A 23,971-nucleotide genomic window follows, 5' to 3' on the forward strand; every position below is an offset into this window, starting at 1 on the left:
ACAAGGAAAAGAACAGAGCAACTGTTTGCTGAGGGAGTTTAGGACCAAGAAATGCCCTCATCTGAAGCTACGGGGATTACACTTCCTGGTTCTGTGGTTTCTGCTGCTCTAGGTCAGCTGTCCTACACAACCATCCGCCCTCCATATTCACCTCCCCAGTTCAGACTCATTCTGCTTGCCTAGACTAGGGCAACAGAATGTTATGCATCTGGTCTATTTAAATAATATACCTGCAACCTAAGTGATTGGTAGGGTGGCTCTGTCAACGCCCCTCCAACTCCCCACTTTTAAATTCAAAGTCCTCCCTTGTCCAGCCCCAACCTACTCCCACATGCTCCACAGTCCAGCCCAACTGGAACACTCATGTTCCCAAACACACAAGCATTTTCCTACTTCTAGACCATTGCTATGCCTGAAGCAAGGATGGCTTCCCTTCAGGTAAGCCTCTCCAATTGCCACAATCCTACCAGACATTCAGAACCCAGCTCAAATGCCAGCTCCTCCTTAAAGCTTTCCCCTTTCACTTCCCCTCCATCTGCAGCAGTCCATGAATTTCCACAGGACTGTGTGTTGGCATTTCCCAGAGAACCGATCACCTTGGCTCAAAAGCACTTTTCTATCCTCCTGCCGCATTATAAGCTCCTCAAAGACCTAAGCCATGTCTCGCTCAGTTTTGAACCCCCTAAGATCACTCCCTCAGTGGTAATGACTGAGAAATGTTTGTGGAAATGATCTAAATGAACACCAGAAGGAGGTGATGCCAGTTATAATCTCTCACCGAAACTATGTTAAAGCAATTTGGTTCATGATAAAATCTATATATTCCTAAGTATATGCATTCTAGGTTTAGAAAACAAAGGACATCTTACAACTGAGAAAGTGGAAGACCCTAAGGACAAACACCAAGCAGTTTTATATTGGAGAGAGAAGGAAGACCAAAAAAAAAAAAACAAAAAAAAAAAAAACCAGGCTCGCTCAGCAAATTTGTTTGTTTTTTTTTTAAATATATGAAATTTATTGTCAAATTGGTTTCCATACAACACCCAGTGCTCATCCCAACAGGTGCCCTCCTCAATACCCATCACCCACCCTCCCCTCCCTCCCACCCCCCCATCAACCCTCAGTTTGTTCTCAGTTTTTAAGAGTCTCTTATCCTTTGGCTCTCTCCCACTCTAACCTCTTTTTTTTTTTTCCTTCCCCTCCCCCATGGGTTTCTGTTAAGTTTCTCAGGATCCACATAAGAGTGAAACCATATGGTATCTGTCTTTCTCTGTATGGCTTATTTCACTTAGCATTACACTCTCCAGTTCCATCCACGTTGCTACAAAGGGCCATATTTCATTTTTTCTCATTGCCACGTAGTATTCCATTGTGTATATAAACCACAATTTCTTTATCCATTCATCAGTTGATGGACATTTAGGCTCTTTCCATAATTTGTCTATTGTTGAGAGTGCTGCTATAAACATTGGGGTACAAGTGCCCCTGTGCCTCAGTACTCCTGTATCCCTTGGGTAAATTCCTAGCAGTGCTAGTGCTGGGTCATAGGGTAGGTCTATTTTTAATTTTTTGAGGAACCTCCACACTGTTTTCCAGAGTGGCTGCACCAGTTTGCATTCCCACCAACAGTGCAAGAGGGTTCCAGTTTCTCCACATCCTCTCCAGCATCTACAGTCTCCTGATTTGTTCATTTTGGCCACTCTGACTCGCTCAGCAAATTTGAAGGTGTGGAGGATCTCTGGCAATGGCCTCAGGTCAGACAGCCCAGACCAAGTATATCTGAAATTATACTTCTGAGAAGAATATTTCTTAGAATTAAAAAAAGAAAAGAAAAAGAAAGAAATTATAGCTAAAAGAAACTAATTTCAACTAACCCTTGCTACATTTTAAAGAAAAGACATGCAAACAAATTTCATACCTAAATGTCAAGGCATTCTGTTCCGCATGTACAATGTATCTGAATTTCCTTATTTCTCTGTCTTTCTGTTTATCATCCATGTGTGGGAAATCAGCATACTCCGACCCAACAGGAAAAGCATTATAACCGCATCCTATGAAGTACATGGCACCGGTTCCATCCCAACTCCTCTGTGAGAGCAAGCAAACCAACAAAGCTGAGCTGTCAACATAAAAGGGCATCTGGCAGTGTATTTTAAAGCCTGGCATCACACTTTATATAACCAATTCCATTTTCTGTCACCAAAAAAAAAAAAACAAAAAACAAAAACAAAAAAACACATATGATCCTACACCCTCCTGCTGCAACATGGTTTTATCAAAGCTAAATTTTAAGAAGTCTGATCATTTCTAACGTATAATCTCAAGGCAGTCCTTGGTGTTAGCTATTAAACACCAGCTTGTTTAATTCACAAACTGTTTGACTCGATTCAGACATCTTTCCCCAAATAAATTATAAGATCCTGGAAAACAGAAACCATGCTTTATGCCTCTTTTTTATGCCTTAAAGTACACCTATTAGAGTGCTCCACACATAACAGGTACTCCATAAGCAATTGTTAATTTTGTATATGCTCTGTGCTGTTCTACTGGTTAGCAAACCAGAAATGCTGAAAATATTTTGAACAATTTCAACTATTAGACTAAAAATATGCTGTAGTGATATTGCTGGAAAATAAAAATGCACTTTCCTTTAACTTCATATTTATTGTGTATTTATTTATATTGTGTATATATATTATAAAATAATATATATATACAAAATAATACATATTTAATGAATCTTTTTACTTAAGTGGCTTTTTTAATTTCTCATGGTCAATGGCATATTAGGTATAACATGAATGCTTTATCAGTTACTAGAGTGAAATATTTTATACAGCATAAGTGTTTATAATAACTTAGAATATACTATAAACCACTAAATTTCAATATATTATAACTACTCATGTGATAATATCAACATACTCATTACTATGGCAGCTTGATAAAAATCATTGTTATGATGAGCCAATAAACACAAATAAAATGTTATCTCAATAATAATAATAAATTATTCTTGAGCATTTACTAAATGTCAAACATCATGCCAAGTTTTTCGTGTATTATTTCATTTAATCAATCCTCACAACAATCTAGGCAGTAGTACTATTACTTTTCCCATTTTACAGATAAGGAAACTGAGGCCCAGAGAGATTAAACTTGTCTGGGGTTATAAATGCTAGTGACATAGCCAGAATTCAAGCCCAGGTTGCTGGACCCCAAACCCATGTCTTTCCACTTTACCAGGCTACCTGCCACAGATAACTTGACTGGAAACTTAAATTCTCTACAAAGCACTTGAGAACCACATGTTAAGCCAAAAGGCTGCTGGGCATTCATATCAACACAAATGAGAGTTCCAGCCATAGGCCAGGCACTGTGCTGGGAATACAGCTGCAAGCAAGACAGGGTCTTCCTGCCCTCATAAACTGGAGATAAGAACCTGTGCACATAATTTCAACTGTGATGAGCATCATAAATTAGGTGCACAGAATGCTATGGGAGTTTGTGGCAGAGGAACCTATTCTATTAGGTGGTTAATAGGTGGGGCGAGTTAGGTAGAGTCAAGACATCTTTTGAAGGTGGAATTTATAGCACTTGGTGATTGATCATATATGTGTAGTAACAGGGAATGGTAATGGTGACCACTGATGAAGGAATAGGTTGGCAGGGAAGATACTGGATTATTGGCTAGGTTGAACGTGAGGGCCTTATGATACATCCAGGGAAATAGTCAAATTAGTTGCCATGAAGTCTACTGAAGAAGAATCTAGGCTCCCTACTCACCTTTCAGCTAGCCTTATAGTTACTAAGTATCTCTTGATCTCACGCCTTTCTAACCCAACCCCACAACTCTGAGGCTTCATCATCTCCTTTTTCTTAGCTCCCTATTTGCTTCCAGCCCCACTTCATTCTCCTTATGATGTAAACCTGATCAAATTATTTTCCCACTTAAGATATTCTTGGATTGCACTGTCCAGTACAGTAGCCATTAGCCACATGTGGTTGGTCTGAATTCAGAAGCACTATTAAGTGTAAAATACACACAGGACTGTGAAGACTTAATACTCTCCCCAGATGCAGAATATTTTATTAATAGCTTTTATGCCAATTACAGGTTGAAATAATATCTGGAAATATGATTAAATAAAATATATTCTTGGGGCGCCTGGATGGCTCAGTTGGTTAAGCGTCCGACTTCGGCTCAGGTCATGATCTCACAGTTTGTGGGTTCAAGCCCCGCATCGGGCTCTGTGCTGACAGCTCAGCTCAGAGCCTGGAGCCTGCTTCCAATTCTGTGTCTCCCTCTCTCTCTGCCCCTCCCCTGCTCATGCTCTATCTCTCTCTGTCTCAAAAATAAATAAAACATTAAATATATATATATATATATTCTTAAAATTAATTCACCTGTTTCTTTCTTTTTTTTTTTTAATGTGGCTCCTCGAAAATTTAAAATTATGTGTAACTTGCTTTTTATTTCTACTGGTTGGCACTAGAGTATCCCACTGTAGAAAGGATAAACTCTCTGCATGGTATGCAAAGTGCTTCGTGGTCCGGTCTAATTTTTTGCTACACTAACATACAGATAGTGTGCACAATACTCCACTATGCACACTACAGCACACACTACACACCAAATCACTTGAATTTTCTCAAATTCTGTCTTGTACCCTCTACCTTTGCCTCTTATTTTCCCAGTCACGCTAATTTGCTCTGCCTGATGCCTTCCTACGCATTCTTCGAGACTAATAAATAGCACCCTACCTCCTCTAAGAATATTTTACTCATTTCTCCAAGCAGGGTAGAGATTTCTGCTCCCTGCCCTCCCAGTGTCACGTTATAATTACATTTATATACCAGCCCCTTTTTCGTTCCCCCATCTCCATTAATAGACTATTTAAGGCCACCAAGGGCAGAAAACGTGGTTCTTACCTCCCCACTGTTCATTGTGGCACAGTGCCTACCCTGTGGAAAATGTTTAATAAATGTTTGCTAAATCAATTAGTCTACCTAGACAATTGTTGGGGGAATGATCAAATATTTATCGAATTTAACAAATGCACCAAAATGAAATATTAACCCCAATGGATCAATAAAATATAATGCACTTAAAATTGAACTAGGTTTAAACAAAATCAAGGTTAAATGTTTAAAGAACTATTTTCATACTTACAGATTTTCCTTCTGCCCAAATGACTGCTCCAACTCCGGTTTTATGATCCTCTGAAAGATAAATGTCATTTAACACAGCAAAAATCAGTGATTTGTTAGTTTCAGAAATACAAGTTTCTAAAAACAGTACATAGTATTGAAACATAATTCACAATGTAGCAGCAATCCTTGATATCTTCACTAACTATAGAAATAAATATCTTTTTATTACTAAATAAATTTGTGTAGTAAAAGTTTACCACTAAAGTAAATACTTTCAGGCATGGAATATGGGAACCAGGTACTAAATAACCATACAGTGTCATTACCAACCCAATCACACAGGATCTATATGCTGAGCTCATTACAATGGCAGTGCCCACAGTCAGATCACCGCAAAGCTGTAACCAGAACTGAGGGTAATTTTATAGATTCTCCACCAACAAATCAGTCTCTAAAAGACTATTTCTAACAGATGATGAAAATGACTTAAAAAGAAGTTTCTGAACTAATGAATTTAATGTAACAATAATTCACAACAATCAAGTCTGTCTTCTAGCATTTTTTACACTCTAATCATGGAAAATACATTTTATGGAAATATTGTTGCTAAGAAATAAAGCTCAAACTTATAATACAAACAAAAGCAAGTTTTATGGGCTTTCATACTTATATGAAAGTCCTTTTCCTGACCTTCAGAGTTTATCTCAATGGGAAAAGAATGCCAACTTAGTGACTGATGCTCATTTCTAAATCAAGTGGCAGAAGTTATAAACATAAGGTTACAATTTCCCTGCAGAACCAAAACCTCTACAACAAATAAAGCTGTAGTTTTTAAAACCATGAATCTGAAACAGAAAGTTTTAAAAAACCAAAATAGAAATGCTGCATATCAAGGATTTACTTTTTCCTTTTACTAATACAAAGATAAGTTTCAAATTTCTAAAGACAATTATAGAGTAATTATGAAAACCACAGTATTTATCAAAATCTTAATAAGGGACTGATGTGGTTAAGCAGGTACATTTACACAGAAACAGTAACAATCTGGGAACTTACTCTAGGGCATTTTCATATTGGTAAGGATTAAATGAAACTGTAGTTTCACTCCACAATTTCCTAAAAGTTAATCCCTCCAATGATAACTTCATTCCATCTAGGTATTAAAAACTAGTTTGCCTTACAAATAAGTTAATTTTTAAAACTTACGATACTATAATAAAATTCCCCATCTTCAGTTCAAGCAAGCTCAAGTTTTCACAATTATATCACAAAGCATTTGTGTAATTTATTTTAAGCGCTTTTTACCGATTATCTCATTTTTACCGTAAAGGTAAAGCAGATAAAATTTCCTTTTCTAGATGAGAAAACAGGCAAAGTAATCAAGTGACTAAAATTTAGCCCACTAAATGAAATCTACCCCTCCCTTTGACATTAAGAATTTCGTAACAAAGATTTCCCTTCATTGAACGCCCAAGTGGGACAATGCTGAAAAGTTCCTGTATTCATGAAATTTATAGTCTGAAGTGGGAGACAGACAGGAAGCACCCATGTGCTGTGCTTGTGCTAGAATGGAAATGAACCCCATGCTGAGGAATGGAGGGTATGGGAAGGCTTATTCTAGAGTGGAGATTCATGGAAGAGATTTTGCTGTAAACAAAACTTTGTTCCTTCCAAGACGTGCAGAGTATAACATAAGGGTGGAAAAGAATATAATTATGGCTTTATGCTCATTTCTAAGGCAGGTGGCAGAAGTTATAAATGTAAACCAAAACCTTTAAGTAAAACTATCCTTAATACATGTACAAACCTGAAACAAAAAATGAGAGACTGAAATAGAAATTCTTCATATGAAGAGTCTATTTTTCCTACCATCAACACTAAGTATTTTTCATGTTATGTTTTTTTTAAGTCTCAGGAGCCACTTTTTCTGTTTCAGTCTGGGGACAGACTAAACCTTGTCAGGAGGGGAAAAATGTAATTTTCCCTCAGTATGTGGCTCTACTGCCTTTCTAAGTTTAGTTAAACCAACAGAATATTCTTTTCTATGTCTCTTAAAATCAGAATAAAATTGTATCCATGTTAGATGGAGTAGATTTCACACAGCTCCAAGGTCGGATGACAGATGAGGTAATTTCTCAAGAATCTTTTCATGTCTGCAATTTGTACAGACATTGCTCCCCATAATCTGCTCATTCACAGGTTTTCTTTCTCTGTATACCTTTGAAGGAAAAGGTCAACTTATTATATTCACTGAGCCAAATTTCTGAGACTCCAATCACCAAAAGTCAGAGAACTCTTCAGCCCACGATTCTGGAACACAGGTGTGGTTATTTTAGCTTCAGATTCTGTGGTCATGTCAGCATTTGCCCAAGTGTGGTCCACAGCCACTTCATCAGAATCACTGCATGTTTGTTAAAAGGAAGACTCCTGACTCCCAGGGAAATCCCCTGAAGTGACCTCTCCAAAGACTTCAGCCAGGGCTCAGGAACCCACATTTTTCATGAGCATCCCCTCTGATTCATAGGCAGAGAACCAAGTTGAGAACCAACCACCAAGTTATGATCTGAAACAGTTAACTTTCATAGCTTCTCCAACCTACTTTCATCATCAATGCTGTGGTTCAGGAGGAAGGCATAATCCTCAGCTTTGAAAAACACTTAGTCTAAGGGAAAATGGGACCCCCAAAAAAGATTTAAAAATCACACTTAAATCAGGTAGACAAGATGCAATGCCCTCCTCTTTTTTCCCCTCTCTAGAGTCTAAATGAATTTTGTCACATTTTTGCTACCTCATAGCTTCCTTTAATGACACCTCTGTGGATCCTATTTATTCATCATTTAAAATACAATTATTAAGCACCAGCTTCTCAATTACTTTTAGAAGTCTGTTGTTAGAGGTTCTGGAATTCATTTCACTCATATTTTTAAATAAAATGGTTTAATGAAATGGTGTCTTCACCTATGGAGTGAAATAAAATCAAAGTAAACTGAACAGTGTGAAATTAAAAGCCTGAGTTGTTAGGACACTCCATCAGGGGCTATCTACCTTGCCGGACTGCCCTCAGTGTTAAATAAGATACATATATAAATTGCCCGGCTCTGTGCCTGACACATTCTAGGTGCTTAATAAATTGTTACTGTTATATAGGTCCAGTATTTCTCATCTGAAGTCCCTTTTATCAAGGTTTGTTTTTTTCTTTTTTTACAGCTTGATGTACTTATTTCATGGTCACACCTGACCAAATATTTAGTGCAAATATTCATACATTCTACTCCACATGTATGTGTTTGATTATAATGCACTGTGCCAGACCCCCTGGAATGCTGTGTCATATACAATACATGTACCATATTACTTTCTAAAATCTGAAAAATTCTGAACTCCTTTTCATCTGGCTCCAAGAATTTTGGATAAGGGATTGTGGACCATTTAACTTTGGATATAAAAAGATTTCCTTTATCCACTCAGCACATCATGCTGAGCATTAGTGCTAAGGAAAAACTGTCCCTTCCCTGGGAGAGCAGAGAGGGGAGTGGAGTGCATGACAGAGAGTTGCATCCTATTCAAGATTTGGGTTCCAGGCAAAAAAGCCATCCACAATAAAAAAAATTAACCTGTAAAAATCTTTTAAGTTACCCATCAAGAGCAGAAGCACAACTTCATGTACAAAACTCTGCACAGAAATAGTAGATACATTTATAGAGTATCCTATAAACAACATAGATGCAAATTTCTATCTATGCATTACTGCACCTTTACATACTGGAATCCTACATGGCACGATGAGATGTTCTCCTATGAGAAGAGGTACTGAAATCAACTAAAAGAACAGCAGATTCCGATCTCCCAGCTTACGCTCACCCTGGAATCAACTGAATTCTAATTAGCAAAGGAGAATTAATTAGTGAATTATAGCTGTAACAGCTGTTCCCATTTACGTTTCTGCCCTTCCAGTATGGTTTAGAGAAAAATTATTTACAAGGCTGTTTTTGGCAAAGAGACTAACGTGCAGCCCACAATACAACATAATTACATTAAATCAGTCTTTTACATAATTGTTTGGAGTCATATAGCTTGTGCCTGTAGAACCACATTCTTTAATAAGAGTTGAGTGATTATTAACCCTGCTGAATGGCAGAATCCCTTGCAGAACTTTAAAAATTCATAAGCCTAGGCCACACCCTTAGGAAGCTCTGTTCAGTAGGTCTGGGTTGGAATTTGAGCATTTGGACTTTTAATAAAATATTGTGATTCTGAAATGCGGTCATTGAAGATCTCCATTCTACTGAAAGTACTTTGATTGTGGTCTTTGTTTAGAATATACTGCAGGCCAGTGGTATTTGTATGGACCTTTTCTTAAGATTTTCTTTCTTCTTCTTTCTTGGGATAAGCTAAAAAAAATCCTCCATTCACCAAATCTTACTCTACTGCTCCTCCTGCCTGTATTTTTCCTCCTTATTTCAAAGTCACATTTAAAAAAGTGATCAAGATTCTACTTTGAAAAATCTTACATTTGGTAAGATGTGAAAACATTGTTCTATAATTAGAAATACATGGGGCGCCTGGGTGGCGCAGTCGGTTAAGCGTCCGACTTCAGCCAGGTCACGATCTCGCGGTCCGTGAGTTCGAGCCCCGCGGTCGGGCTCTGGGCTGATGGCTCAGAGCCTGGAGCCTGTTTCCGATTCTGTGTCTCCCTCTCTCTCTGCCCCTCCCCCGTTCATGCTCTGTCTCTCTCTGTCCCAAAAATAAAAATAAACGTTGGAAAAAAAAAAAATTAAAAAAAAAAATACAGATGCCATCTTTTATCACAATAAAGAAAATTCTCAATAATTTCCTTTTTCACATATACACTCATGCACAACTTAATAAAGTTAAAAATGTTTGATTTCTCAACTTGCTGAGGGAAGACATACCAGCAATGGGAAGAATTTGTCAATATTCCTTTACTTTAATTCTGTTATTTTGAATTCATTTTTTATTATAAAGATTTTCAAAGTTTTTATTAAATACCGAATACACTGGGGCGCCTGGGTGGCTCAGTCGGTTAAACGTCCGACTTCAGCTCAGGTCATGATCTCGCAGTTTGTGAGTTCGAGCCCCATGTCGGACCCTATGCTGACAGCTCAGAGCCTGGAGCCTGCTTCGGATTCTGTGTTTCCCCCTCTCTCTGCCCCTCCCACGCTCATGCTCTGTCTCTCTCTCAATAATAAATAAACATTAAAAACATTTAAAAAAAATACCAAATACATACAAAATACTGAAGAGTTAATTAAAAATGAATGATTTTTGGTTCTCTTTCTCTTTTTGTCCCATCTCTAGTGGAGAGCTCAATGAACAATGAGAACACAAAAGCAGGAAGAAGAAGGTCCTACATAATCTGGCCCTGATTTATAAATGTAGCACTGAATATAAGGCCGCAAGGAATCCTAAAACTGCTCTGAGTTGTCTACTCAAGGGTCTCGCTAACTTCTACACATATGACCAGCAAAACTTCAGTACTAAGAAAGAGTAAATGAACCCTACCATGGATGACATGAATACCATTTTACTTCTGAGACAAATACAACCCAATCAATCAGCCCCAATTTATGCACTAAGCATGTAACTCACCAGTTCGATATGCCAATAACCTGGCCTGAACCATGCAGTGCCTTGCAATTTCTTGTGGCAAACTTTGATTGTGAATTTCATTAATCTGTTCGGTATTACCACAATAAAATCCGTAGTGCTTAAAGTTGGGCACACTGGAAGCTACTGTGGCCAAAAGGAGGATAAGGTCTTTCATGTTTTGCCTTAGATTGCTAAAGTATGGATTTTCACAGAGGTTCTCCAAACCTATAGTCATCAGTATTTGCTTATGCATGTCTTCATTTGGAACCAAAAATAACATTTCAAATTCTTTTATTCTTTCTTGTTTACATTCAGAATAAAAGTCAACGTTAGCATCCGGCAGTGTTTTTGCAATCTTTTGAATAAAGTCACATTTGTAAGAGGTCTCCTCTACAAACTGCACCATATAACACACCAAAGGCTGAAGTAAGACACACACGTGGGCCCGACTGTTTGACTTCAATCTTTCCACTGCTTTGGCATCTAACTTCGCATCTTCAGAACTAGAGGCCTCAGTAAGCAAACTTACTTCTGGATCAGCAGGCCAGTATGAAATTCGGTTAACTCCAGCTGAAATACAAAATATGAAAGGTAGTTATCAGACACATGCCGAAGTTAAGGGTTTTCATGATAGATCCACCATATCACTGTGGTAGATCCAGAGGTCCCAATATAATAAATGTCCATTATGAAGTCAATTTTAACATAGGCCGAAGGTTGGCAAACTATAGCCCATCGGCTAAATCTGTCCCATTGCCTGTTTTTGTACAGCTGGCAGGTTTAGGAATGGATTTTATAGTTTTAAATAATTGCAGAAGGTCAAAAGAATAGTATTTTATGACACATGAAAATTTTATGAAACTAAAATTCGGTGTCTATAAATAAAGTTTTATTTGAAAACAGACTCACCCATTCATTGACATAGTCTCTAGCTGCTTTTGCACAACAATGGAGTAGCTGAGTTGAATATCTGTACAGACACCATATGGCCTGCAAAGCCTAAAATATTTACTACCTAGCCCTTTATAGGAAAAGATAGGTGATCCTTAACAAAGCTCATGGAAGATACTTGTGGAATCACTGGCTTTGCCAAGTGTGGTCCCAAAGCCCAGTGCCAGGACTATATACCAGAGTCCTACAAGTAATCAAGTGGCTGCTTTTAGAAATATCAGAGCCAACAACTGATACTGTCCAGAGTTTGTATTTGAAATAAACAATTCATCCATATGTGAAAAATGTACCTATGCTCTGAATTCTTCCTCTGGGAAGCTACTCTAAAAAATTATTCTAAACAGAAACAGAAAAAATTCATGCATGCATATATTTAGTGCAGCACTGTGTAAAACAGTAAAAATATAGAAAAAATCTAAATGGCTAAAATAATGTGAGGGCAACAGTGTGTGTGCGTGCGTGTGTGCGTGGGTGTGTTGGGGGGATGGGGAAACAATATTAATTTTTTTAAGTCCACAAAATTAAAAACAAAACAATAAACTAGAATTTTCAATCAATGTGACAGTAGGTTAGTAATCTTTAATATACAGAGAAGATTTTAATTCATTAACAGCACATATGAATTGACAAGAACAATAAGGCCTCGAGAGAGGCAAAATGATATGATCGGACAATTTACAAAATAGAAAACAAAACTAGATTACAAACAGATGAAAAAAATATTTTGCATTTGAGAGGGAACAATGAGATGCCTTATACAGGGTACAGCATTAAGCATTCAAATGTTCATTAATTAATTAGTCGTTTACAAAGATATTTGCTAATATCTCCTGCAATTTCAGCTAGGAGACTTTTTACGATTGTGCCCAGAAGCGAAAAGACAGATGGCCCATAGGGTGTCCTACATTCAAAGTAACAGATGAACTAAAAAGTCTTAGTTGAACAAGCGTACATTTCTATCTACTCCCTGCTACTCCTGAGTCTTACTGTGGCTTGGGTTATAAATCAATTCTGAAGGCCTCGGAGCTACTATTAGAAGTTTCCGGTGGCTGCATTTCACCTTCCCTCTGTTGGAGTTCTCATAATCCATTTCCTACTCAGTAGTGAGAGTCAATCTTTCATCTAAGCATCTGGTTGCTTCTAGTAATCCTGACTTAAGGAGAAGAGAGGATGACTAGTCTTTGGACAAATGTTCATGTACCAGTGGCAAATGCTACAGCAGAGGTTTTCAGATTTGTTGGTTTGTTTCAAACTCTGTTACACTCTTAAAATTAATGAGAACCCCAAAGAGCTTTGTTTATGTAGATTGTACCTACTGATATTTACTGTATCAGAAAATTCAAACAAATTTCAAAAAATATTTATTAATTCATTAAAGGAATGGAGAACCTACTATATATTAATATAAGCAACAGTTTAATAAAAACAAAAACAACATGTATTTCCCAAAACAGCAACAAATACTAGTTGAAAAGAATGGCATTGTTTTAAATGTTTACAAATTTATTATTTAGCTTAACAGAAGATAGCTGGGTTCTCAAATCTGCTCCTGCTTTCAATCTGTTGTCATAGGTTTTCACTGAAGTATATGAAAAATATCCAGCCTCACAAAGATGTGTAGTTGAAAAAGGAGTATTTTAACAGCCATTTCAGGTAAGTGAATATTCTTCTTTCATACTACATAAAAGTTTGACAAGGGATAATTTCTTAAAGGTTAGTTACAATGTGGAATCTGAAATATAACAACAAACTTTTTGTACAATTATGCTAAAGTCCATTGGTTTATTGTGCACTTAGAATGGCACTTTCGCTCATGCATGACTTTGTAGCATCATGCATTGGTCATTTGGAAATACTGGTTTACTGATTTTACAATATTAAAAAAAAAATTCTATTCATTAATATTATCATCACTGAATCACATCAGAAGAGTCTTTAAGTGTTGGGAAGCTACATGTTGCTCATGATGGTGGATATGAGTTTTTCAAAATTCTAATTTTCACTTGAAGACTCAACTTTTTTTTAAGTTTTATTTATTTTGAGAGAGTGCATGCACATGAGTGGGGGAGGGACAGAGACAGAGGGAGAATCCTAAGCAGGGCTCAAACGCATGAACTGTGAGATCATGACTTGAGCCGAAACCAAGAATTGGATGCTTAATCAACTGAGCCACCCAGGTGACCCTTGAAGACTCAACTTTTATTATTGGCAACAAATACTATCCGTTGTTTTGAGAGAATGCTGCCAAACAGCCAAGTGTAAAGAATTACAGTTTGTTAGTTCACAGTGTTCAATGAAAAAAAGTGGACAATTCAGTTCATAACATAAGCATAAAGAGTTAGGGGTTTCCAGAAAAAGAAAGAGAAGTCATTTTAGGCCCCTAGCTCTGCTCCTCAATCTATGCCTTACCAGCTCTAGTCTCCCTAGCACACTTCTTGCAGAACTTCCTAGGAAGTGTCAGAATTACAAAGAAATGCAAAAGGATTTAAGGGGTGCCTGGGTGGCTCAGTTGGTTAAGAGATTAAGCCTCTGACTCGAGCTCAGGTCACGATCTCACGGTTTGTGAGTTCAAGCCCCGTGTGGCATTCTGTGCTGACAGCTCAGAGTATGGAGCCTGCTTGGGATTCTGTGTCTTCCTCTCTCTCTGCCTCTCCCCCACTCGCACTCTCTCTCTCTCTCTCTGTGTCTTTCTCAAAAATAAGCAAACATTAAACAATTTTTTAAAAAATGCAAATGATTTTAAGGGAACAAAGGGAATGCAAAAACTAACAATCTCTACCAAAATAGCCTAATCATTTCAGTCACAATAATTCAGTGGTAAAAACTCACAGTGCTGTTTCAAAAGTAAACAAGGCCCTGCACTCCCTAACAGAGATAAGAAGCCCAAGACCCTGTCCAGCTGATATCAGCTCTCAGTGCTTGCCCATAGCCCCTTATTTGCTGCAAATAGTTTCCTTTGTGTGACAACTCCACCAAGGATCTGCCTCATAAACTCCAGTTAGTTTGGATACAATAACTCAAACAGCTGCACCCAGTAAGTGGTTTTCCTTCAGGCAACCTTCATACTCAGGTTTGTAGGGCAAGTGCTTTAGGCCCACCTCCTATTTTTTTCACACCGAATATTAAGATGTGTACTCAAGGGTTGGGATTTAATAAAATTAATAATTTTTACTGTTTCATCACATTCTTACATGAAACTCTTTTTTTAAAGTTTATTTATTTACTTATTTGAGAGAGAGAGAGAGAGAGAGAGGGAAAGAGAGAGAGAATGAACAAGCAGGGAAGGGGCAGAGAGAGAATCCCAAGCAGGCTCCATGCTGTCAGCACAGAGACTGATGCAGGGCTCGATCTTACCAACTGTGAGATCATGACCTGAGCCGAAATTCATTCAGACACTTTACCAATTTGAGTCATTGAGGCACCGCATGAAACCCTCTTTTTTAACTCCAAGTTCGTGGCCTTGAAGAGTACAAGGACTACTATCAGCTTGATTCATACTACGGCAACAGTAGTTTTACTCACCATTGTTTTGGTACTATTAGTATAAATGTAGTATCATTATGAAAACAATTTTATCTTGTGGACCATCAGGAATCCAAAAACCACATTTTGAGAACCACCATGCTTTAGAAACGTTTCCTTTAACTGACTTAATAGTATTTGTAATTAAAATAACTCCATTATAGCATGGGGCTAAACCATGACCCTTCCCAAGATAAAATATATAAGCCTACGATAACCACAATTTTATTTATATATGGGCTTAATACTAACACGAAAGCATTTCCATGGTAGGTCCTTCCTGATTTTCCACACTTCATTTGTTTTGCCAGGTTCAAACGTCTTAAATCAAAGACATGAAGCAGTGGTGAGTTACCTGCACTCCCCTATCTTTCTAATTCTTTCCTTCTAATTCTGATTCTCTAACAGCTCTGAGGCTATTAAGAGTGCTTTCAGCATAGTCAGCTTAGCACAAAACACAACTATGTTTTATTTTTCTCCCTTGACTCTAGGAGAGATCAGTCAACACATATTTTGCTCTTTTCACATTCTTTTCTTTCTATATCAATGCCACCATCTCCACCTATTTTATACCACGTTTACACCCAGCCTAATGAGCTCTCAACCTCCTATCTTTCCTTGTTTCAATTCAGTAATAAAAAATTCAAAAGTAATAATAGAAATTTTAATCATGTTATATCCTGCTCAAGAAGGTTCGGTGGCTCCATATTATTAATAATAGGGTTTATAGGTCAATTAACACAAGTGACCTAAGTAAAATGAATATCCAATCTGCACAATCAATTGGTAAAAAAAAAAGAAAACGGAAAAACTGTCCCCACCATTCTCATACCTATCTCTCTACTCATAACAGCAGGGAAAAGACTATAGAATCCAGGGGTATCTGTGCTCTACCTGCTTGAATACTTGCTGCAGGCCAGTAGGCTCTAGCCATGTGACCATTTCTTCTGGAAGTGCTTCCACCTGTAGCTCAAGGGCACTGCCTTTACTATGGATCTGGTCTTTAGTCTTAAGACTTTCATGTAAATAAAAATAGCTCTCCCTCAAAACAAGTGTAGGAACTCTGTTCTATAAGACAAAGCCCAAAGGCCATACAGTTTTTCAAAGTTCTCCACTAAAGTCCCAACCTATCATTTTAAACCATCTGCCACTATTCTTACCAATAATAATTCTCCATTTCAAACCATGACTCCCAAAACCTTGCTTCTCACAAACCGATGACCTCACATGTGCTGTCCCCCTCACCAGGAATGTGTTCTTCCTCCTCTACATCTGACCCATCAAGATCCAGCTTAAGCCCCAGCCTTTCATAACATGCCAACCTGCATGGATCACTATTTTGCTTCTGAGTTCAGGTATCACTTAACAGCCTCTATCATTCATCTGGTATTTGATGTGTTACATTAAATTGTAACACAAATAACCCAAACAGCAACTTGAAGAAGAGGATTAATAACTATGTAAGCCCTTTTATTTCTCCCCAGAAGCTCTCCAAACCCATCTTTTTGGGTTTTTAAGGAGGCCTCATTACAGAGGCACAACTGATTAAATTATTGACACTGGTAACTGAACTCAAACTCCAGTCCCTCTTTCCTTCCGAAGAGGTCTGAGGAGTGAGGCTGAGATTTCCAACGCTCTAGACACCTGGTTAGCTCCCCTGGCAACCAGGCCCCCATCAGTGGAGTTTCCCAAAAGCCACTTCTCTAACAAAGTCAGGTGTGTCTGAAGGGGGCTTGTCAGGAATAACAAGACACCTCTATCACTCTCATTACTCCAGAAATTCCAAGGCTTTTAGTCGCTCTGTGCCAGGAATGGGATGAAAACCAAATATATAATTCATATTCTCAGTTAAAATATGTAAAAGATATAATATTTTTTAAATGGGAGAATGCTCTGCATACTTACCTGGCTACAAAATAGAATCATAAGGGGCACCTGGGTGGCTCAGTTGGTTATTTTGGCTCAGGTCATGATCTCATGGTTCATGGGATTGAGGCATGCGTCGAGCTCCATGCTGAGCACAGAGCCTGCTTGGGATTCTCTTTCTTCCTCTCTCAGTCCCTCCCCTGCTTGTGTGCATGCACTCTCGCTCTCTCTCTCTCTCTCAAAATAAATAAATAAACTTAAAAAAAATAGAATCATAAGCATAAAGAGCTTTAGTGAGTGGTCTGATGTAGCAGAGATAGTTAAACATTAATCATCTGTGCTTCTCCTTCTGAAGTACAGAACAATCATTGGGAGACAGCCGTTCAGCCAGGAACTACAGAGCCCACAGTGGATGTGAACAGAAGGGCCAGCGTTTTTGGGGGGAAGGCATGCCTTCTCTATGCTGTCTCAGTCGGCCTCTGGATGCAGAGGACTCAAGGCTCTAGAAGACAACAGTAGCAATGTGACAGAAGATGCCAACACCCGTGAATCAGCCACACGGAGAAAAGCTGCCTGTTGTTCAGCAGCACCTATGTTGGACTATTACATGGGTGATAAAGGTCTAGTATATTAAGCCACTGAAATTTTGGTGTTTGTTATAGCAGCTAGCATTAGTTTACTAACACATGAAGAATCATCTAATTAGGTAGTAACAGGGCAGAGACCAGATTCATGTTTTCTGACACTGTTTACAGTGTACCAACTGTATTCTGATATGTATTTATAGTTCTAAATTATCTCAGTGGTGTGAAAGGAATTTATCTTGATTATTCTTAGATAAATACTATTAATCCCCAACCAAGCCTTATCTACACTTACCATTTACAATCATTTTCAAACAAGCAGAACATGGTTTTCTGGAAAAATAAAGATCACAGTTTTTCAGCCTTGACCCATGTTTTATAAGAGCAATTTTCCCAGCATGTAAATCTTCACTAGAACAATGGAGACCAACAATTTTCGTGTTTTTCACCACCACAAGGCCAGTTCTCTTCACCTACATTAAGATAAAAAATAATAATGTATTAGTTTTAACATCTGTTAAAAAAGAGACAACAGGCTCCAAATGGAGTCACTTGTGCTAACCCCATGTCATCAGACTGAGGCTTAATACCTAATTGCAGTTTCATCCTCTCCCAGTAATACAATAACCGGTCAGACTTGAATTTCCTGGTCAGCTAGTGAGAAAATCCACCTGGTAGACTCCCTCAGTCCCCCAAAGAAAGGTGACCTTGACTGAAACAATCCACTTTTTTTGCTAGTAGCTTCTTTTTCCCCACCCCTTCTGCTTGTAGAAGTCTTCCATTTTCACAGCTCTGCAGATTTCCTCTCTACTTACTAGATGGGATGCTGCCCAATTCATGAATCATTGAATAAAGCAAGTAGATCTTTAAATTTACGCAGTTGAATTTTTTTTTTTTTTTTAACAGATTTGGTGGGAGCATTTGGATCCAAAGGAAAACTTCCAATGGCTTCGGGGACAATAAGAAACACAAACGTGATACCCTCGAGCCCTTTGAGTTCTCTGTCCTTCTTGCCATTTCTAAGGGCCACACAGTAAGTTCCTCTTGGTTCTGAGCTCTGCTCTCTTGGCACTGAGCTCCTAATCAGATCAGCTTTCCAGTCCAAAATTCCCCATTTGACTGGAAATCCCAGCCCTTGATTAGCCCCCAGAGTCCACACTGGGAACTCCTGGTTCAATCTATAGCTTCCTGTTGTGTGGAATCCCAGGCTATGGTCCCCATTGGTTGAGATTTGGCCATGGTGTGTACTGGACTGGCTCTTGGCCAGGTTGGAGGAACACCTTTTGGTTCCTGCTGGTGCATTAAGGTGAAAATGTCTGTCTCATTTTGTGTCGATAAACTCTATTGCTGATTGGAATCCTGGAGACCAAAAGCTGCAAAGTTGGTAGACATGGTTCAGCACTTAAAAGCTATTAGCTGACCACCTAACTCTAAGATCCCTGTGGTAGGATAAGACAGTTGTTACGTTAACACTAGGTCGCCCACTAACCTCAGCAAATTTTTGTGCAACTAGGCACAGTGTAAAACACCACACAATCCCCAACCCAGCAGCATGTCCTCTTAGGCATTAATCTGCCTCTGAGAAACCCACTTAGCTTAAAAAAGAAAAAGAGAGAAAGGGATCCTTAAATTCCAAAGCATACCACCTTCTGGCACACTTGCTTATTTTAAGTCTAAAAACTATAATCCTGGAAGCTATAAACATTTACAAAATGACAAAATCTTACTAAGCTTATTTTGTGTCCTTAAGAAGTTGGCTTGGTAACCATCAGTTTGGGGGCCCCAAAATATGGCCAGACAGAAATGTGGGTTGTACCCCATTTACCACTAGCTATGGCTGCACAGGAAATATGGGTTCAACTCCATTTTTGGGTAGGGTCCTAGCAAACTGCTATAAGCCCTCGGGTAAATTACAACCTAGAACACAATGGACATTATGAGGAATGGTCAAATTAGTTAAGATCATTCAAAAAGTAAGAGTTCCTAAATCAAACCAACAGGATGGTAAGCACCTGTTTTAACCTGCATGCAGAAGCCTTCAAAAGGCTTCAAAAATCCAAAATACCTTCATTGAAAGATTTGTTGCAAAAGGCTCATGAAAAATTAAAAACACAAAAGGTACATAAAATAAGACTGTAAGACTGAGGTAACTCCTGCCGTTCCCCTCTATCCTCCGTTATTTGAGTACTCACTTCAGTAATCCTGAGTCATCTTTCCACTCGGAGAAGACTGCAGGACCATAAACAAAAGTCCACCAACTTGGTGGCTTACACATACCCTTGTCTCTACGCTTGAAGGAGAGGTGACACGACTCTGAGGGAGTGTCAGGTAAATTGCTACCTTATTCCCTTAAACAGCCAAGGGAAAGTGAAGTCAAAATTACTGGAAAACCTTGCCAAATTTTGGAAGATACCAAAGCTACACCCTACTTCACACTCCACTAGGAGCCTGCAGATGTATCCTAGGAAAAACTGGCAGAAGCTGCCTCGGTGTGAGAACTCTTACCAGAGTCTGTTCTCCTGGATCTCTGTCCACAGTAACCAGTATGAGAAAATAAGATCTTTTGCACCCTCTTTGGGGATGCTCCTGGAGTCCAAGGAGTTATTTAAAACTGCTAGGAATATTTACTGTTTGTCTCAGCTAAAAATTGACAAGGTATTTAAAAGGATGTTTTTAAGTAGCTAGTCCTGTGGTCGGAAGTTGGACAGATTAAAAGCTGGTATTCAATGCTTGACAGGAGTTTTTCTTAGGTATTCTCCTCTAAGCTAAAATACAAACTATGAATACAGACGAAAAGAAAAAAAACCTTCCCAAGCTTTTGTGGAAAGGTTTACTAAAACATTACAAACAACTCGAAATCCAGAACATAGAAATCTTTTGAATTCCACCTTCGTTGGAAATATTTTCCCTGATATAAAAAGCATATTGAAAATAATGTGGTTGGATGGGTGGACCAACCTGTGATATCATTTAAGTTACAATCCAATTCCTTGAGAAATTAAAAGCACCTGTTCTTATCTTACAGCTCTTTGCAAAACCAGAAATGCAGCTCTAAAATCAATTCAAAGTCCACCTACCCTTTTTACCAGTCCCCAAATCTCCTGCATTTATCTCAAAAGCTTGTAAGTAGTTTTGGAGGAACTTACGTTCTTTCCCTGTGTCTTTGACATGTACATGTTTTACCGGGTTTTCCCCAGGAACTCTGATCTAAACCATCCCCACTTCCTAAGACTGAAGAAAAAAAGCGGGGTGGAGGGAGGCTTTTTATCAATACAAACTGCCACAGAAGGTCCCTTGCCCAAAATCTAGTTGACAGCTTTCATAAAATTGCTTGTCAAGGTCAAATACAAATCTTCAATGTCATCTCCCCAAATATTACAGAAAAAGATTCAGCCATCTGAATAGGTAAATTTAACTTATTCAAACTGTTCTTTTATAAGCTAATGAGTTTTGCATTACCATACCTGTCTCATGGCTACAATCTTAAAATGAAAGCTATAAGGTCTCTGTTTGCATTGGTCTATATATTTAAGTACATCTATGTATATGTATTGTAGATGTGTGGTATTTTCTACCTCTGGATAGTATTGACAAAATTAATTTGTAAAAGAGCTCTATTTAACTGGCTTAAAGAAAATTAAACATTTATATCGATTATTCACAAAATTCTCCAAAATATAATCGAAACTAAACACAAATGCTTTTCAGGTTCATATGATCTGGGAAAACATTCAGTATTAAGGCTTATTTAAGCTTGTTGGTTTAATTAACATAGACATGTCTTTAGAGTTCTCAACACTGAATATAAAGCAGTCATACAACTTCATTCAGCCTCCTTATACTAGTCAAATAATTTCATGTCATCTCTGTTACAAAATCTGTCAGGTAGAAAAATAACTTGGAATGATGAAATTTTCCTAAGCAATCCAAAAATAATTGCTCAAAAGAAGTGAACTAAATAGATGTAAGTGAGATGAAAGTTTTTGGGTAAACTTTTTAAATAGTTTCCCCAAGTCTTTTCGGTAACCTGAAACCTTGAAGTTTTGCTAAGTTAAATTAAACGATGGATAGTCATTGAATATCTAGATTATTTCCAAATAACATAAAACACTGGAACATTCATTACTAGACATAGGTTTATCTACTTTTTAGTTTCCTTTTATAGAGGAACTACAGATTTGGGGGGGGTTGTTAGTAAACACGTTTTGTGTCACACTGAAAAATTTACTATGAGAAGGTCTACGTTTTTAGAAATTATGAAAAGTACTTATAAATTTGCCAAGCCACAGAATGTTAATGTAAAAGATAGTTCACAATTGTTTACTTCTTTATTTTTATTAGAAATTAAGGTCTTTAAGGGTTTAAAAATTCTAATATATTTAATTAAAACTACTAGAAATAATAATAAAAAAATCTCCATGTGCAAAGGAAAGTAGGATGTGTGTTTTCAGTAAAAGAAGGCATGAGGAATGGACATGCATTTTTTGTTGAGGGAAAGCAAGTAATTTTGTCCTATAGTGAGACTAGTTATTTCAGAATGGGAAAGAGGAAAGACGGAGAACAAAATCTGAAGGGATACCAAAAAGGTTATAGAATATTTGTAGAAAAGGAGTCTTTGGAAAGGAATATTGTGTGTGATCAAGCTGGCTAAGATTAGAACAAGTTTAATGAAGTTTTTTTTTTTTAATTTTTTAATTTAAAAATTTCTTTTAAGTAGGCTTCATGTCTAGCACGGAGCCCAAGGGCTTGAACTCACAACCCTGAGATCAAGATCTGAGCTGAGATTAAGAGTTGGACGCTCGGGGCGCCTGGGTGGCTCAGTCGGTTGAGCGGCCGACTTCGGCTCAGGTCATGATCTGCAGTCCATGAGTTCGAGCCCCCCGTCGGGCTCTGTGCTGACAGCTCAGAGCCTGGAGCCTGTTTTAGATTCTGTGTCTCCCTCTCTCTGACCCTCCCCCGTTCATGCTGTCTCTCTCTGTCTCAAAAATAAATAAACGTTAAAAAAAATTAAAAAAAAAAAAAGAGTTAGACACTCAACGCACTGAACCACCCAAGCACCCCAAGTTTTTTTTTTAAATGAATATATTTTAATATCAAAAGTAAACTGGTACAAAATTAAAATTTGGTTTTCTTTTTGTAAAAAGGATAAAGTTTTCTTGGACTATTGGTCTCTTGATGAGAGATGGTAAAAAGTTTTTCTTTACCTTTTATGTAATCTGCCCATAAAACAAAGATTTTGTGTCTTATCAAAATAATCTCGGGGCGCCGGGGGGGCTCAGTTGGTTAAGCGTCCGACTTCAGCTCAGGTCAAGATCTCACAGTCCGTGAGTTCGAGCCTCACGTCGGGCTCTGGGCTGACAGCTCAGAGCCTGGAGCCTGCTTCCGATTCTGTGTCTCCCTCTCTCTCTGCCCTTCCCCCATTCATGCTCTGTCTCTGTCTCAAAAATAAATAAACGTCAAAAAAAAAAATTTTTTTTTTTAATAAATAAATAAAAAATAATCTCCCATGTTTTGGTTGTCTCTACCAGGTCTTTGATTAATTAAAAAAAGTTGATTCTTTGCTATTAAAAGAGCTAATTTTTTTACAACTATTTAACTTCTGTATTTACCTTCGAAGTCTTTAATTATCACGGTGGTTAAAGTAGGTAAATAAGAGTTGTTTCACAGTGACTTATGATCCGATTTGACTAAGTGTTTTAAAACCTTTTGATATTTGTGACAAACTCCCCCCTAAAATAAAATAAAATAAAATAAAATAAAATAAAAATAAAAAAATAAAATTCTAAATGAAGTCTTTTTTGGCCTAGAATTAACTCTGGGATTTTCCAGAAAGTCCCTGGAAAATCACAAAAGAATTGTTCTTTCTCCTTATTTAAAAAAAAAAAGAGAAAGAGAGAGATGTTAAACTAACTAGGATAATTAGGCTTACATCATATGCTGAATTTCATGGGAAGCACTGTCAAATGAGAAGTAACACGAAGCCTTTTTAACGTATTTGTGCAGGTATATGTTACAAGTGTTCCCCAAACCGTATAAAATTCCTAGCATCTGATATGTCCTGGTATAATTTATCAGTCATAATTCCAGTTTTATCTTAAAATGTTGTAGGTCACGGAAATAACCAAATTTCTTTGCAACAACCCTGTAATGAGCTCTCATCAGATCATTAACAAGGAGGCATTTTTAAGTCTTCTGTCATTTACATTAGTTATTGTTTTACTCAGATGCTTTTGCAAAAGTGTTCCTGGAAAAGCTTCATCTTCAAGGAGACTCATGGAAAGCAC

At 37.8% G+C, this 23,971-nt stretch overlaps 1 protein-coding gene across 2 annotated transcripts in view; it reads right to left on the reverse strand.

Moving 5' to 3' along the window:
* CDADC1 (cytidine and dCMP deaminase domain containing 1) overlaps nucleotides 1-23,971 on the reverse strand; it is a 49,558-nt gene that overhangs the window by 11,199 nt on the left and 14,388 nt on the right. For both annotated transcript variants that reach the window (XR_003967734.1, XM_030310349.1), the window contains exons 4-7: nucleotides 17,983-18,160; nucleotides 10,765-11,334; nucleotides 5,174-5,223; nucleotides 1,919-2,088 (exon numbers count right to left, since the gene is read on the reverse strand). Coding sequence is in view for 1 of the 2 variants with exons in the window: in XM_030310349.1 (XP_030166209.1) it covers nucleotides 1,919-2,088; nucleotides 5,174-5,223; nucleotides 10,765-11,334; nucleotides 17,983-18,160 (968 nt within the window). In the remaining variant the exon portion in view is untranslated. The remainder of the gene's footprint in view (nucleotides 1-1,918; nucleotides 2,089-5,173; nucleotides 5,224-10,764; nucleotides 11,335-17,982; nucleotides 18,161-23,971) is intronic.

This window comes from Lynx canadensis, chromosome A1 (assembly GCF_007474595.2).
Source record: "Lynx canadensis isolate LIC74 chromosome A1, mLynCan4.pri.v2, whole genome shotgun sequence".
Taxonomy (NCBI): Eukaryota; Metazoa; Chordata; class Mammalia; order Carnivora; family Felidae; genus Lynx; species Lynx canadensis.